Consider the following 16351-nt stretch of genomic DNA (forward strand, 5'->3'; position numbering starts at 1 on the left):
TTAGTGAGAACATGCATGGTGGGTGGCTGCTCCCAGCACACCCAGGTCTCTCTGGATTTCCCCAGATTAAAACCAGCTAAACGTGAGCTCACAGGTAAAATTACCAAGCATATACAGAAAAAGCCACCACGAGTAAGTCAGCAGAACCACAGCAGAACTGAACCTCTGAGAACCCAGCCTTTGACATCCTAAATTAAACTAAGAATGCTTGAGATATTTGCAGACTAAAGGAAGGAAACAGCCTGAACCAGGAGCCACAAGACCACTAAAAATGACCTGGCAGACTGGGGAGGAATCAAAGAGAACATCTGGAAATGACAAGTACAATAGATGAAACTATGGGTTTAACAACAGATCCATTTTGGCTACAGAGATTTTGAATTAGTAGATGGAAAAGAAAATCAGAAGAAATGCAGACTAGAGAGCCAAAGAGATAGAAAACATGAAACATAAGAAGTGTGGAGGTCAGGATGAGGCACAGCACACATTTAAACAGAGAAGTGTGGGGACGTGAGGCTTGAAGTGACAATGGCCAGGAATTTTCTGTAACTTATGAAAGGCTGAACACAGAGAATCAGGAAGCACAGAAATCCACATCCATATCATAATGAAACTGCAGGACACTAAGTGCAAGGAGGACATCTTAAATGCAGCCAAGGAAAAAACACAAATTACAGAGAGCAGATGCTGAGACTGAGAGTAGACTTTGTAGTGGCCATAGTAGGAGCCGGAAGCCATGTGATACAGTGAGTGTGACTTGGAACTCTTCACCGTCAGCTTAGAATCAGGCATTGAAATAGATGATTGTTCAAGCATCTGCTCATGGTAAAGGCATTTCCAGATGGGAAACAGAATTTATCACAACAGGAAACTCAGGAGAGTGAGACTCAAGGAACTCACTGAAGAACATACTTCCAGCAGAAGGAGAGTGGTCCTGGAGAAAGGGTGTGAGTCTGAGATAGGCAGATGAACAGAGCAGTCAGTGAGAGTGTGAGCAACGGAAAGCAACATGGACTCTAAAGCTCTGTCAACTGCGTGACCCTGGTTATCTGGGTTGCGGGGAGAAAAATTAGAGCCCTCGCCAACACCACACAGCAAATAAGCTCTGAATGTTTTAAAGCCTAGAAGATACTATGAGAAAGCATCTTCATGAGCTCCGGAGACAAAAGGACTTCTTTAACAAGGTCCTAAAAGCCCAAATAGTGAAGAAAACATTAAGAAATTCAGGCTGATCATGCTGGCTCACACCTGTAATTCCAGCACTTCGGGAGACCAAGTTGGGTGGATCACTTGAGCCCAGGAGTTTGAGACCAGCCTGGGCAAAATGGTGAAACCTCATCTCTATACAAAAAATATATACACACACACACACACACACACACACAAATAGCTGAGTGTGGTGTCATGCGCCTCCCAGCTACTTGGCAGGCTGAGATGGGAGGATCACCTGAGCTAGGGAGGTGGAGGTTATAATAAGCTGAGATTGCGCCACCACACTGCAGCCTGAGCAACAGAGCGAGACCCTGTCTCCAAAAAACAAACAAAAAAAATTAATGTAGTTAAATTTAGTGGTTTTTGGTTTTTGTTTTTTGAGACAGGGTCTCACTCTGTTGCCCAGGCTGGAGTGCAGTGGCTCAGTCTTGGCTCACTGCAACCTCTCTCTCCCGGGTTCAGTGATTCTCCTGCCTCAGCCCCCTGAGTAGCTGGGATTATAGGCGTGCGCCACCACGCCTGGCTAATTTTTATATTTTTAATAGAGGTGTGGTTTTACCATGTTGGCCAGGCTGGTCTCGAACTCTTGACCTCAAGTGATCTGCCCTCCTCGGCCTCCCAAAGTGCTGAGATTACAGGCGTGAGCCACCATGCCCAGCCAACTGCATTACATTTTAAACTTCTTTATTTTGAAATAAAAAATAAAAACAGGCTGCTCTGCCTATAGAGTAGCCATTCTTTTATTCCTTTACTTTCTTAATAAACTTGCTTTCACCTTAAAAAAAAAAAAAGTGAAAACAAAATACACAAAAGCAAATATAACGAACAGATTTAGTATCCAGAATACATAAAGAATTAGGAGTCAATAAGAAAGTGGCAAACAGCTCACTTAGGAAAGAGCAAAACCCATGAATGGGAATATGCAGAAATGGAAAAATAAATAAAAATGCTCATCCTTACTGATCAGCAAATTAAAGCCAGAGGGATGTCCTTTCACACAGAATGATGATGATGACGTCAGGGAAAGGGGTGAAGGTCAGTGGGCGAGACCACTGCCTTTTGTGGGCCTCGCTGGTGACAACAAGTCCAGTTGGGAGCTTCTTGTATGTACAGACAAGAAAATGTATTCAGAAGCTTGAAATAGCAAACACCTGAAGACAGCTCAGGGGTGCATCATTAGAGGAATGGACAGGTAGGTTATTGTCTATCGTATACTAAAAAGCAGTAAGAATCGATGATTAGAACTACATGGATCACATAGGTGTGATGACATATGACATGTTATATTTAAGACATGCAGAAGTTTTGTTTTTTGTTTTTTTAGAGACAGGGTTTCACCATGTTGGCCAGGCGAAGTTTTGTTTTTAAGAATTTGTAACTTCAAAATATGGTGGGGGTTAACTGTCTTAGCAATGACTTATGGGTACATGGATATTCACTGTATTATTCTTTATTCCTCTTGGTGTATCTGAAATATTGTGAAGTATACTTAAATTATACATCCCTAAGAATATCCAAAAGCTCTCCTGGTAATATTTGCTTACTCCATTCACTCTTACAAACACTCCCATATCTTCTTGCCTGGAAACATCTGTTGAGGGATGGGATGAAGGGGAATGAGATTTTTCAGTGCTGTCTCTGCCCAGTCCTGATCCCCTGTGTGACACTACTTTCTGGTGCTCTAGGTTGCCCTGCAAAACTGGACACAGCCGCTTGCTCTTGAGCGTGGCTGCACTGTCCCCTACCTGAGGCCAGGACCGATGTGGGCGGCTAAGTGGCTCTCTTGTTTACAGTGTGGAAATGCCCACTCCCAGGCTGGCATTGCCTATCAAGAATTGATAAGTGATAATAAAACTGTGTAAAAGCTGAAAATGTCTTATATTCTTCCTATTTTTTCTTTAATTTTTATCAAAGTAATAAATATATATGGCTTTTAAAAATCAAATAGTTTAGAAGAACTTCTAATGAAGAATAAAAAGCCTCTACCTGTGCTTATAAATTTGCACAAATGCACAGAATGTACACCACCAAGAGTGACCTGTAATGTAAACAAGGACTTCGGGTGATAGTAATGTGTCCATGTAGGTTTTTCAGGAGTAACAAATGTATCACTCTGGTGGGGGATGTTGATAATGGGGAACGTTGTGCATGCAGGAGGTATATGGGGAATCTTTGCACCTTCCTCTTAATTTTGCTGCAAACCTACAACTGGTCTAAAAAATAAAGTCTGTTTTTAAAAAAGCCTTTTCCACCTCACCTCTCCAACCTCAGTCCACTTGCCAAAGGTAGCCATTGCTAGTTTTAATTCTTTGGAATGCTTATAAATAATGTTATTTATAAGTTATAAAAATATGTTATAAAAAGCTACTATTTCTGGGCTCATCACCCATAGACGTTAATTATCACCTTCCCTCTCTTGAGATTTTCTCTCTCCTGTGTCTGCAGGTCAGTGGGGAATTGGCCGAGCTGGCTGGGCTTGGCTGGCTGGACTGGCTCTAAGCTGTGGGTCCAGCTAGGCGTGTCTCCTTGTGTAGGTCAGGCTCAGGTCTGCTCTGGATTCCCTCTGGGGTCTAAGATGAAGGGACAGGGAAGCTCTTGTCACAATGATGGCAAAGCCACAAGAGGGAAGGCTCAGCTGCACAAGTGCATTTCAAGCCTTTGCCAACATCTCATTGGCCAAAGCACGTCACATGGCCACAGTCAGGGGTGAAGAAGTGCACTATTTCTAGTAGCAGGCACTGCAGAGTTACACAGTCAAGGGCCTGGATACAGACAGGAATGAAGAATTGGGACCATTTATTCAATCTACCGTATTTCTCATAATCCTGTTTTCTTGTAGACTTCTCTGCAACAGTATTTTAGCTCAGATAATACAACACAGCTTTGCCCAATGGTTGGCCTCTTGTAAGTGGCTGATAGATACTTGATTAGCTTCTTAAATCTCAACATTCCCACAGGGTTCTGAGAAGGAATTTTGTTAGATAGTTTAGACTTGGAGGATGAAGAAAGTTTGGGTGTGGATTCTTCAAGGTCAGTCTGTCTGGAAACACCTTGTTCTCCCCTTCCCTTCTATGAAGTGAAGAGTGTCTTCAGATGGTGTATAGACAGCGAGTTGCTACGGAAACATCGTTTGATCTCTCCAGAAGATTACTACACCGATACAGTGCCGTTTCACCCTGCACCTAAAGGTAATGCTTCTGTGCTCTCAGCACCTCTGATATCATTTGGGGGAAGTTCTGCAGTAGCAGGGCCACACTGGCCACCTCTGCTGCCATTTCCTTGCTCAGAGGTTTTTTTCCCCCTTTTCTTTAATTTCGATGGTGACTGTTGGGAAAGTCAAATCTGAGCATCTGAGCATGCCAGTTTCTCACTAGTGCTCCCCAGCCTGTATGACTGAAGCCCAGTCTTCTCCATGTGGACTATGATGCCCACATCTGCTGCCCAACACCAAGAGTTATGTAAATGTTTGGAGTTGTAGTTGAAAAACCAAGAGAAGGAAAAACTGAAGACATAGATAAGCAAGGGAGCATGTTCCTGATGAGTTGGAACATGGACCTATGGGTTTTCCCATGCATGAAGAGTGCAGCTTCTCATCCTCTCAGAATATAGGGAAGGCTAGGTAGAGAGGCAGAGAGGGTATGCACATGTATGTGACATTGGGCCAGTTTCCTGTGATATGGGAGGCAAGATATTCTGAGAATGAGTGGGGTGGGAGGCTGTGATGTGGGCTTAAGCAGGGAGTTAGACTTTTGGAAGAGTCCCTACGTGGATAGGGAGAAGTCCCTACGTGGATTCTGTGGACAGATATCAGGATAGCCTAGCATGCTGGGCTCAGAAGACAAGCTCTCCCACAGCTCCGGTTGAGGGACTGTTTGATTTTCTGGGGCTGAGAAGGTGTTTGGGGTGGGAAGATTGGGATCTAGAAAATTGAGGGTGCTCCTAGGGAGAGTTCCACTGATGGTCTGAGCTGCATAGGGAAGTAAGGCAAGAAAGAGGTAGCAGAATCAAGTGTCATGGAGTACTAAGCCACTTCGTTTCTTTTTTTTTTTTTTTTTTTTTTTGAGGCAGAGTTTCACTTTTGTCACCCAGGCTGGAGTGCAATGGCATGATCTCGGCTCACCGCAACCTCCGTCTCCCAGGTTCAAGTGATTCTCCTGCCTCAGCCTCCCAAGTAGCTGGGATTACAGGTATGCGCCACTGTGCCCAGCTAATTGTGTATTTTTAGTAGAGATGGTGTTTCTCCATACTGGTCAGGCTGGTCTCGAACTCCTGACCCCAGGTGATCCACCTGCCTCGGCCTCCCAAAGTGCTGGGTTATAGGCATGAGCCACTGTGCCTGGCCGCCACTTAGTATTTTAAAGTTAGTTAGAAACTCACTATCTTATGCAGGTCAGTAAGAATAGGGCTAACATGTATTGAGAAGTAACCAGGCATTGTGCTAAGAGATTTATGATGGTATCCATTTGATTGCATTATTGCTAGCAATGAATGCTCTCATTTAACCTTTGAGGGGGATTTTCTTTTTCTTTTTCTTTTGTCTTGAGACGGAGTCTTGCTCTGTCACCCAGGCTTGAGTACAGTGGCGTGATCTACTGCAACCTCTGCCTTCTGGGTTCAAGCAATTCTCCTGCCTCAGACTCAGCCTCCTGAGTAACTGGGATTACAGGTGCCCTCCATCATGCCTGGATAATTTTTTTTGTATTTTTAGTAGAGACAGGGTTTCACCATGTTGGCCAGGCTGGTTTTGACCTCCTGACCTCAAGTGATCCACCTGCCTCAGCCTCCCAAATTGCCAGGATTACAGGCGTGAGCCGCTGCGCTCAGCCAGGGGACGGGGGATGATCTTAAGGGTGTAAAAAGCTCATACAAACTTTCATTCCTTCTGTGGGCTCTTCAGAAAGTTCGTGTATGGGGTGTGTCTACATGTGAGCTCTTCAGAAAGCGTGCTCATGTGTGGGGTGTGTGTACATGCATGTGTGTGTGACAGTGGTCCACTCATGTTCTTTGACCGTGTCGGAAAATATTCTGACACTCTAGTCCTAACTTTGGTTGTTGTTTGTTTGTTTGTTTTTGAGACCGAGTCTTGCTTTGTTGCCCAGGCTGGAGCGCAGAACACAACCATAACTCGCCGCAGCCCTGGCCTCCTGGGCTGAAGTGACTCTCCCCACTCAGCCTCCTGGGCATGTGGGGCCACAGGCGTGCACTACCACACTCAGCACATTTTTCCATTTATTTTTGGTAGAGATGGGGTCTCACTCTCACTGTGTTGCCAAGTCTGGTGTCAACTCCTGGGCTCAAGCGATGCTCCCACCTTGGCCTCCCAAAGTGCTAGGATGATAGGTGTGAGCCACCATGCCTGGCCATTTCGAATACATAGAATAAGTTCCAGGAGTAATTCATATGTTGAAGAGCAATTATAGCTAGTGTGGTAAATGTGAAAGTTTAGAGAAAGATCAAGCTAACTGTGGCTTTGGTGGTTTTATTTGGGCATCTTAGGAATGCCCACCTCCTCACCTTGCTACAGTAATTCAATTTGTTCCCTTGATGCTGTAGGCATCTCCCTACCTGGATGTTCCAAACTGACATTTAGCTGTGAGAAGCGTTCCGTCCCAAAGAAAGAGCTAAACAAGAAGCTTGAAGATTCATGCAGGAAGAAGCTTGCTGAGTTCGAAGATGAGTTAGACCACACTGTGGACAGCCTGACATGGAGTTTAACTCCTAAGGCCAAACAAAGGACCAGAGAACCTCTCAAGGTCAGTTTGGAAGCCTGTGCACAGCAGTGTTTGGGGGGACAGAGAGGCAATGAAGGGGGAGGCATTCAGATGACATGAGAAGCTGTGATGAATCCATCGCGAAATAGAGTAGAGCTTCTGTTGACCATCTATGGGTCATGCAATTGGTCAAGATGTCAACATGCACAGTCCCTTTGCCTGTCATTGACTCTATGCTTTTGTATGTTTCAAAGAAAGCAAGTCAACCCAAGAATAAAAACTGGATGAACCACTTACGTGTGCCACAGAGAGAACTAGACCGACTTCTGCTTGCCAGAATGGAGAGTCGGAATCACTTCCTAAAAAACCCCCGTTTTTTTCCTCCTAACACTCCATATGGAGGCAAGTCTCTTGTTTTTCCTCCAAAGAAGCCAGCACGGATAGGAGAATTCCAGAGTACAGAGCCAGAACAGAGGTATGCCTTTCCCTGACTTGAACTCTCAGAAAACCTGCCTCTTTAGAGTTAACCTAGATGGTCCTCTGTTTGGTCTGGCTGTAGAGGTCCCTAGACTTTCGAGGCAGAGTAGCAGTATCAGAACAGAGCAGGGCTGCAGGGTCACCTACTGGTGTGGCCTTTGGACCTTCTCCAGAGTCCTGGGTTTATGCTTTTCTGACCTGCCAGGGGTCTTGAGAAATAGGGGTTGGTGTTGGCCTTTTATTTACATTGGAGGAATCTGGGTCAAATGGAAGCAATCCCATTAGAGGCATAGGTCTTGAATAATAACAGCATTTGAAATTTGATTAATTATAAATAATTAGTGTAAACTGTGATTTTTCTTTAAGAGTGCTTTGCCTATATATAAGTAATTGTCCTTATGAAAGTAATGAGTTGCTTCATGGGTTCATAATTTTAATAAGCCTAAAACTATTAACATTTCTTTATTAGACCTCTAAATTTTTTTTATTAAGGAAAATTAGATACAAAAACTAGCTGGGCGTGGTGGCATGCACCTGTGATCCCAGCCACTTGGGAGGTGGAAGTGGGAGGATCACCTGAGCACAGCGATGTAGAGGCTGCAGTGAGCCAGGATTGTGCCACTGTACTCTAGCCTAGGTGACGGAGTGAGACCCTGTTGGGAAGATAAGAGAAGAGAGGAGAGGAGAGGAGAGGAGAGGAAAAGATTAGAGAAGACAAATATTTGAGATACCTACATTAAAAACCCAGTTACCTATTAGTGTTTAAATATGTAGAGTTTTTCCTGTGCATATTGAAAATGAAATATGTCTTCATAAAGATTGGATCATACTGTAAAATTATTTTATAATCTGCATTAACAATAAGATCCAAGAAAACCCCAACAAATGGCATATTGTGAATGTCTTTGATGACCTTTATGTATTTATTTTTACATTAATCAGTCACTGCCTACTATTTCATTGTATGGATGAAACTAACAACCTTCTCCCTCTTTTCTCATCCCACAGTTGTGCTGATACTCCAGTGTTTCTAGCTAAGCCACCAATTGGGTTTTTCACAGATTATGAAATTGGTCCAGTTTATGAGGTAGACATTCGTTTCTTTACAGCTCCCACCCCATCTGCTTTCTTATTTTTAAAAAGTCTTTATTATGGAAATTTTCAACTGTACACAAAACTAGGGAAAAGACTATAACAACTCCTCATGTGCCCAACATACAGCTTCAACAGTTATCTACATTTTGCCAATGTGGTTTTATCTATTAGTCCTACAACCTCTTCATGTGTGCGTCTATATGCACATGTATGTGCTGGAGTCATGTAAGGAAAATATGATATCACGTCATTCTTCAGTTAATACATCAATTAGTATCCCTAACAGATAAGCGTTTTAAAAAGTAACCATAGTACCACTGTCACCCCCAGCCATATTAATAATGATTCCTTAATATCAACTAATATCCATCTATGTCTGATCTTCATTTGTTTTAAACAAAAGTCAATTTATATTTGGTTTCTTTGCATCAGAAATCTAAACATTGCATTTGATTAAAGTACCTCTTAATTCTCCTTTAGTTGATAATAATTCCTCTCCCACCTCTTGCTTTTTAAAAATGCCATTTATTTGTTGAAGAAACTGCAATTCCATACACCCTGGATTTGGCTAATTGCATTATTGTGGTGACTTTAAACGTGTTCTTTTATCTTCCGTATTTTCCACAAACTGGTCATTATATAGAGAGATTTGATGAGATCCAAGTTCCACTTTTCCTCTTTTTTGACAAGAATACTTCTTTGGTGGTACTGTGTATTTCTTATTGCATTCCATTAGGAGGACGCGTGGGATCTGGGTTTCCCATGGTCAGTTATGAATGGCATCAGGAGGAAGCGTGGGATCTGGGTTTCCCATGGTCAGTTATGAATGGCATCAGGTGTTGAAAGTCTGATTCATTCCCTATAAAGTTCTTATCAAACTTGCACTTAATAGTTAACAGCCTAGATGACTGCCAAAGGGCTTACAAAATGGTAATTTCTAATTTTATTATTCCATTTACATTTATTAGCTTGATTTTCCATTTAAAAAACAGAAACAAAACTTTCCCTCTAACTTTGATTCCTATCTCCTCCTCTTTCTTATACTTTCCTGATATCTATAGGTAACTATTTCTATTAGTTTGTGTTCTTCCATTGTTTCTTTTTGAGCCGTAAGCAAATACGTATACATATTTGAACCCCCTTTCCTTCTTACCGTCCTCTACGTCTTAACAGTACATCCAATAATGCCTGCAAGAGCAGAGACTTTCTGCGTTCCTTTTTCCCAGTTTCTTTCTTTTAAAAGCCTCCCACCGTCTTGGGGAATCAGGTCGAGACCAAGCTTAGCCGTCGCCAACTCTGCTCACCAGGTGCAAAGACAACTAGGCCTAATGATAACAATCCCTTCACACACACACGGATTGCACTTTACAGTTTAAAGAACACTTGCATATCCATAATTCTTTAGGAATGTCTCAACCACTCATGGCAAAAAGCAGACCAATATGGTAGCTCTACATGCTGAACATTAGAGGAAGCATTTTGCTTACTCCATGGACTTAACAGTAATGTGTTGTCTTTTGCACTTCTTCTGTGTCTGGGACTTCTGTGTCTGGCCATCACATTTTAAGGACAGTTGTAGAAGCTGGCAAACACCCAGAGGAAGGGAGCTAAAATCATGTCAGGGAGTAGAATAGGGAAAAGGGAGAGCTGCTCATGGACATATGGAAGATATTCTTCTTCAGGGCTTGCAGATGCCTGCTGTGGAAGCCTGTGCTCAGAGCCTGGAGATCCTGAGGCTGTAGATGAGGTAGACATAGACTGCCATGGAACAGTCTTTCCTCTGATCTTTGCCTACTTCTCATCCCTTTGATGTTCATAACAGTTATTTACCCAGATAAACTATAAAGTGTAAGGATAAAAACATTACAGATTTTCAGTCCTTAAAAATTTATGTCCCATGTACCCTTTCTCAGGAGCCTCCCAGGGAACATTCTTCTCTAATAGAAATGAGGAAACCAAAGAAGAGAAGGGCATAGAATGTGGTACCAAGAGATCCAACATAGGGGAGAGGTGAAGGAAATCTCCAGGTTAATAACTCTTAAGAGATTTTGCAGTTAATATTGCTGCAAAGCAAAATTTCCCAAAGCTCAGCAACTTAAAACAATCATTTTATCATGTTTACAAATTCCTTGGGTGAAAAATTCAGACAGAGCACAATGGGAATGGCTTGTTCCACAATGTCTGAGGCCATTGCTGGAGAGAGTCAGTGCTTAGGAGTGACATAAAAGGTGGGGTTGATGCTGTTGTAGATAGACTGCTGAGGCTGTCTACCAGAACATCTGTCTACACCACATAGCTTCTCTATGTGGGCTGGGCTTCCTTATAGTATGGCAATCTCAGGTTAATCAGACTTTTACATGACATGCAAGTGAGTATCTGCACTTTTTTTTTTTTTTTTCCGAGATGGAATCTTGCTCTGTTGCCCAGGCTGGAGTACAGTTGCAAGATCTTGGCTCACTGCAACCTCTGCCTCTTGGGTTCAAGCAATTTTCCCACTTCAGCCTCCCGAGTAGCTGGGATTACAGGTATGCACCACCACACCTGGCTAATTTTTTATATTTTTGGTAGAGAGAGGGTTTTGCCATGTTGCCCAGGCTGGTGTTGAACTCCTGACTTCAGATGATTCACCTGCCTCGGGCTCCCAAAGTCCTGGGATTACAGGTGTGAGCCATTGTACCTGGCCAAGGAGCTGCACTTCTAAGTGAGTATCCTAGCAAGCAAGAAGGAGATTGCATCACATTTTATGACCTAATTTTGTAAGTTGCACAGCACTACCTTCTTTGCATGCCGTAGATTACAAACAAATCAGTAAGGTTGGTCCAGATTCAAGGGAAGATATGTAGACTTCATCTCTTTTTTTTTTAACCTTTTTTTTTTTTTTTGAAATAAGGTCTGGCTGTTGCCCAGGCTGGAGTGCAGTGGCATGATCTTGGCTCACTGCAACCTCTGCCTCCTGGGCTCAAGCAACTCCTCCCAACTCAGCCTCCCAAGAAGCTGGGGCTACAGGTGCATGCCACCACACCTGGCTAATTTTTGTATATTTTGTACAGAAGAGTTTTTGCTGTGTTGCCCAGGTGGTCTCAAACTCCTGAGCTCAAGCAATCCACCTGCCTCAGCCTCCTGAAGTGCTAGGATTACAGGTGTGAGCCAGTGTCCAGCCTAGACTTCATCTCTCATGAGAACAGTGTCAAATAACTTATGGATGTGTCTTAAAACTGCTACAGAAGTTATCCTATATGATAGCAGTAGGTGGAGTGGACAACTAGCCCAGATTAGAAGAGGCCAGAAGGCTCTATGAGAGGTAGATTTATGAAGATGACGTTGGGAAGAGTCCCTGATACATCTGGATATTTGGGGGAGATATTCGTCGGGTGGTGGAGAAGGATTGAATTATTGGTAAGTACAAAGCAAACAAAATAATTAGTTGATTATTTACTCCAGGAAAACCAAAAATTGTACAAGGCAGGGAAAGGAATGACCTCGTGCTCAACTGTGAATAGCATTACTTAGTAACTTGAATATAACATGAATTACTAATCTAACCAGTAGTATGATATAACTAGATTGGAAAGATGGGGAATAGGAAGGGCATGTCATATGGTGAGTCAGATATGGGAGACGGAAGAGAGACTATCCATATCCTCCATCCATAACTAATACCTAAAACTGAACAAAACTAGTATACTATTTGGAGACATGGAAATAAATACCAAAATAATCAGCTAAAGGAGGAAAAAGTGTTTATCTTTGGGGAGTGGGAAATGGCAGGGTGGGGCCGGGGAAGAGGGCGGTATTTCTATTTTCAAAACCTTGTCGAACTCTGACTCTTTAAACCATGTGGCTGTCCAACTTAGAAGAAAACAACTTAAAAAAAACAAAAAACTTTCCACAAAAAGAAACACCAGGCCCAGATCATTTTGCGGGTACAGACTATGAAACATTCAAGCTATTCTCTATTTATGAAACTGTTTCAGAGACTAGAAAAAGAGGGAATGTACCATCGTTATTATGTAATAAGCCTAATTACCTTGACACCAAATAAAAACATATAACAGTCTTGCTTAAGAACATAGGTGCAGAAATACTAGGTAAGAAACAGCAAACCAAACCAAACAGTAAGGAACAACACACACACACACACACACACACACACACACACACACACACACACACACATACACACACACACACACACACACACACGGAGTCAATTCTTTGAAACCCAGGAATGCAAGGAATGTCTTCACAGCAGGCCTTGAGTTGGCAGTTGGCTTTCCTAAGCCTATTATTTTTTTTCCTCCAAAGCTTCCAGTGCTGTTAAGGAAAGCCAGTCCGTGCCACAGTCCTTATAATGATCACTGTCCCAAACCTTGCAGCCGCCACAGCTACCATGTTTCACTGCCTGGCCTTCCACCTGCTCCTCATTTCAGCTGACCACTAGTGAAAGCCTTGGTAATTGTGGCGATACCATCCCATGGTGCTCACACCCTAGTTCCCACCAGCTGTTTCACAGGTGGATTGGTGTAATATGTAGTGTTGGCCAAAAATGGATGTAAATGCTGATTTAGGAATACAAACCTATAAATAAAAATATGAAGACATACTTCATATTGATGTCGATTTTTATCTGGTGGGGGGGGCGCTAGTAGAGGATTTCAACTTTATCTGTAATGTTTTATTTCTTAAGCTGGGTGATGGAAACATGGCTTCTGTCATGTTATAATTTATACATTGTTTTCTAGTGTAACATGTCACAAAACATTAACAAAAGATGTGTACTATTGGGAGAACCCAATCCCGATGTTTAACGTGGGTTCTTTTCTATTTCCTAAATGTCTCGACTGGGTTGAGAAATAAAGGGAAAGAGCACAAGAGAGAGAAATTTAAAGCTGGGTGTCCAGGGGAGACATTACATGTTGGCAGGATCCGTGATGTTCCCCCAGCCGTAAAACCAGCAAGGTTTATTAGTGATTTTCAAAAGGGGAGGGAGTGCATGAATAGGATGTGGGTCACAGAGATCACATACTTCACAAAGTAATAAAATATCACAAAGCAAGTGGAGGCAGGGCGAGATCACAGGACCACCAGATGAGGTGAAATTAAAATTGCTAATGAAGTTTCAGCACGCATTGTCGTTGATAACATCTTATCAGGAAACAGGGTTTGAGAGCAGATAACCTGTCTGACCAGAATTAGGTGGGAATTCTCCTCATCCTAATAAGCCTGGGAGCACTACAGGAGACGGGGCTTATTTCATCCCTTCGGCTTCGACCATAAAAGACTGGACGCCTTAAAAGGGGCCCTCTATAAGCCTACCTTCAGGGCGCATTCTCTCTCAGGGATATTCCTTGCTGAGAAAAAGAATTCAGCGATATTTCTCCTATTTGCTTATGAAAGAGGAGAAATATAGCTCTGTTCCATCTGGCTCACCGGTGGCCACTTCAAAGTTACCTCTCTTGTTACCTGAACATCGCTGTTATCCTGTTCTTTTTTTAAGATGCCCAGATTTCATATTGTTCAAACACACATGCTCTACAAACAATTTGTGCAGTTGATACAATCACAGGGTCCTGAGGTGACATTCCTCCTCCTCAGCTTACAAAGAAGATGATGGGATTAAGAGATTTAAGTAAAGATAGGCATAGGAAAACACAAGGGTATTGATTGGGGAAGTGATAAGTGTCCATGAAATCTTCACAATTTATGTTCTTCTGGTGCGGCTTCAGCCGGTGCCTCTGTTCAGGGTCCCTGACTTCCCGCAACAGCGTACCTGTATTGCTGTGCTACACACTGTGTTGGGTGCCTTTGGAGGGTTAGGTCTAGACCTTGCCCTTGGTGGTCTCCCAATCTGGGGTGGGAGAAAAGAAAGTGGGGTTTAAAGGGGTGAATGGGTTACATAAGAGGCCCAATTACATCCTGACATAGAGGTGCCATAACACCTTTCGTGTCCATGGGAAGAATGGTTCAAAGAGATACGTGGTGAGGAAGACAGTAAGTAAGAGGGGAGGTGAGCAAAACTTTGGAACCAGATATCCTAGGCTCAAACCTCACTGGTGCCTCTTTGAACTCCAGTTTCTTCAGCTGTGAGATAGAAACAGTTCCCACATTTCCTGGTTGTTGTGAGGTTCAGGAGGCACAGAGCAGATGCTCATAAATATTAGTTATTATTTTAAACAATAGGTCAGATCTATTCCTGCCTTCATTTTTACCTTGCATTTTATTTATTTATTTTTAAAATTTTAAACTAATTTTTTTTGTGTGTGTGTGGAGACAGAGCCTCTTCACGTTGTCCAGGCAGGTCTCAAACTTCTGACCTTAGGTGATCCACTTGCCCCAGCCTCCCAAAGTGCTGGGATTACAGGCGTGAGCCACCACACCTGGCCTGTATTTTATTTTTTACTATGGAAACTTCCCAAAACAAACAAAAGTACATAGGATGGCGTAATGAATCCCCATGTACCCCTCAGCCAGCTTCGACCATTACCAACATGTGGCCAAGCCTATTTCATTTCTACTTCTTCCCCCTTTCCATATTAGAGTAAATCCTGAACATTGTATCATTTCGTCCGTAAGTGTTGGTGTCTAAAATAGATCATCTTACCTTTCAACAGATGGTAATCGCGCTGCAGAACACCACCACGACCAGTCGCTACCTGCGAGTCCTCCCACCTTCCACGCCATACTTTGCTCTAGGACTGGGTAAGTTCAGTATCAGTAAGTTCAGTAATAGTAGTGGTAGTAGTAGTGGTGGTATTAGTAGTAGTGGTAGTAGTAGTAGTGGTGGTAGTAATGATGGTAGTAGTGTTGGTAGTAGTAGTAGTGGTGGTGGTGGTAATAGTAGTAGTGGTGGTGGTGGTGGTGGTAGTAGTAGTAGTAGCAGTAGCAGTAGCAGTGTAGATTGCCTCAAAGTCACTTGCTGAGCTTGCCACCAGTTGCTGACTCCCGCCCTGAGTCCAGAGCCCAGCTCCAGACTCCCCCCATCAGCAATCCCTGAGGGCCCCTCATGCTCCACCAGCAATGCGTCCTCAGAGCCTTGACAGCTCCATTCTCCTGACCGCCTCCACACAGGCACTGGTGCTGCCATCTCCCCACTCCTTGTGCTGCCACTCTCCTCAATCAGGCCCTCTCCACTCCTCACTGAAGTGCCGGCAGCAGCCCCCAGTCAGCCTTCCTACTTTAGTGTCACAGTGTTTGTCTCAAGAACAACTCTGATCATGTCACCCCTGTCCAGAAATCTCAAAAGTTTATCTGCTGCCCACCATAGAAATTCTAGGCCATAGGGCCAGGCATGGCCCCACCTGACCTTTCCAGATGGATAGGGTCATCTCCCCCCAGGCTCTGGCGTGCTTACCTGGAGTTGTCACCCTTTCAGCCTGCTCCCGTCGCGTGCCCTTATCCTGCCGTCAGCACTGCTTTGGCCCAGAAGGCACTTACAGAGCCAGCCCTGGTCGCGGCTGGGGTCTGTACCAGCTGAGCTCAAGCCCTGGTGGCTGGCTGCTGCCTGGATCCTCACTTGTCACTTTTGTCATGCACAGGGATGTTCCCAGGAAAAGGTGGAATGGTGGCTCCTGGAATGACCTGCCAGTACATTGTCCAGTTTTTTCCTGACTGCCTTGGGGATTTTGATGATTTTATTTTAGTGGAGACCCAGTCAGCTCACACGCTTCTGATCCCCCTGCAGGCCCGGAGGCCACCCCCCGTGCTGACATGTGAGTGTGCACCGTATCTTCCCACAGATTCAGTTAAGGTTGGAGAGTCCCCATAAGGACTGCCTGCCTCTCACGTTCCCTTTGTAGCAGCACGCAGCTTGATTCTCTTGGGCAGGGTCCGTGGGTCCTACAGAGGAAACTGCTAGC

General features: G+C 43.7%; 1 protein-coding gene across 3 annotated transcripts in view; it reads left to right on the forward strand.

Moving 5' to 3' along the window:
• DLEC1 (DLEC1 cilia and flagella associated protein) overlaps nt 1-16351 on the forward strand; it is a 66265-nt gene that overhangs the window by 12853 nt on the left and 37061 nt on the right. For all 3 annotated transcript variants that reach the window (XM_077992145.1, XM_015131350.3, XM_077992144.1), the window contains exons 3-8: nt 4290-4400; nt 6766-6965; nt 7178-7398; nt 8409-8487; nt 15107-15194; nt 16031-16204. In XM_077992145.1, the coding sequence (XP_077848271.1) occupies nt 4290-4400; nt 6766-6965; nt 7178-7398; nt 8409-8487; nt 15107-15194; nt 16031-16204 (873 nt within the window). The remainder of the gene's footprint in view (nt 1-4289; nt 4401-6765; nt 6966-7177; nt 7399-8408; nt 8488-15106; nt 15195-16030; nt 16205-16351) is intronic.

The sequence above is a fragment of the Macaca mulatta genome, chromosome 2 (genome assembly GCF_049350105.2).
Source record: "Macaca mulatta isolate MMU2019108-1 chromosome 2, T2T-MMU8v2.0, whole genome shotgun sequence".
In the NCBI taxonomy this organism is placed as follows: Eukaryota; Metazoa; Chordata; class Mammalia; order Primates; family Cercopithecidae; genus Macaca; species Macaca mulatta.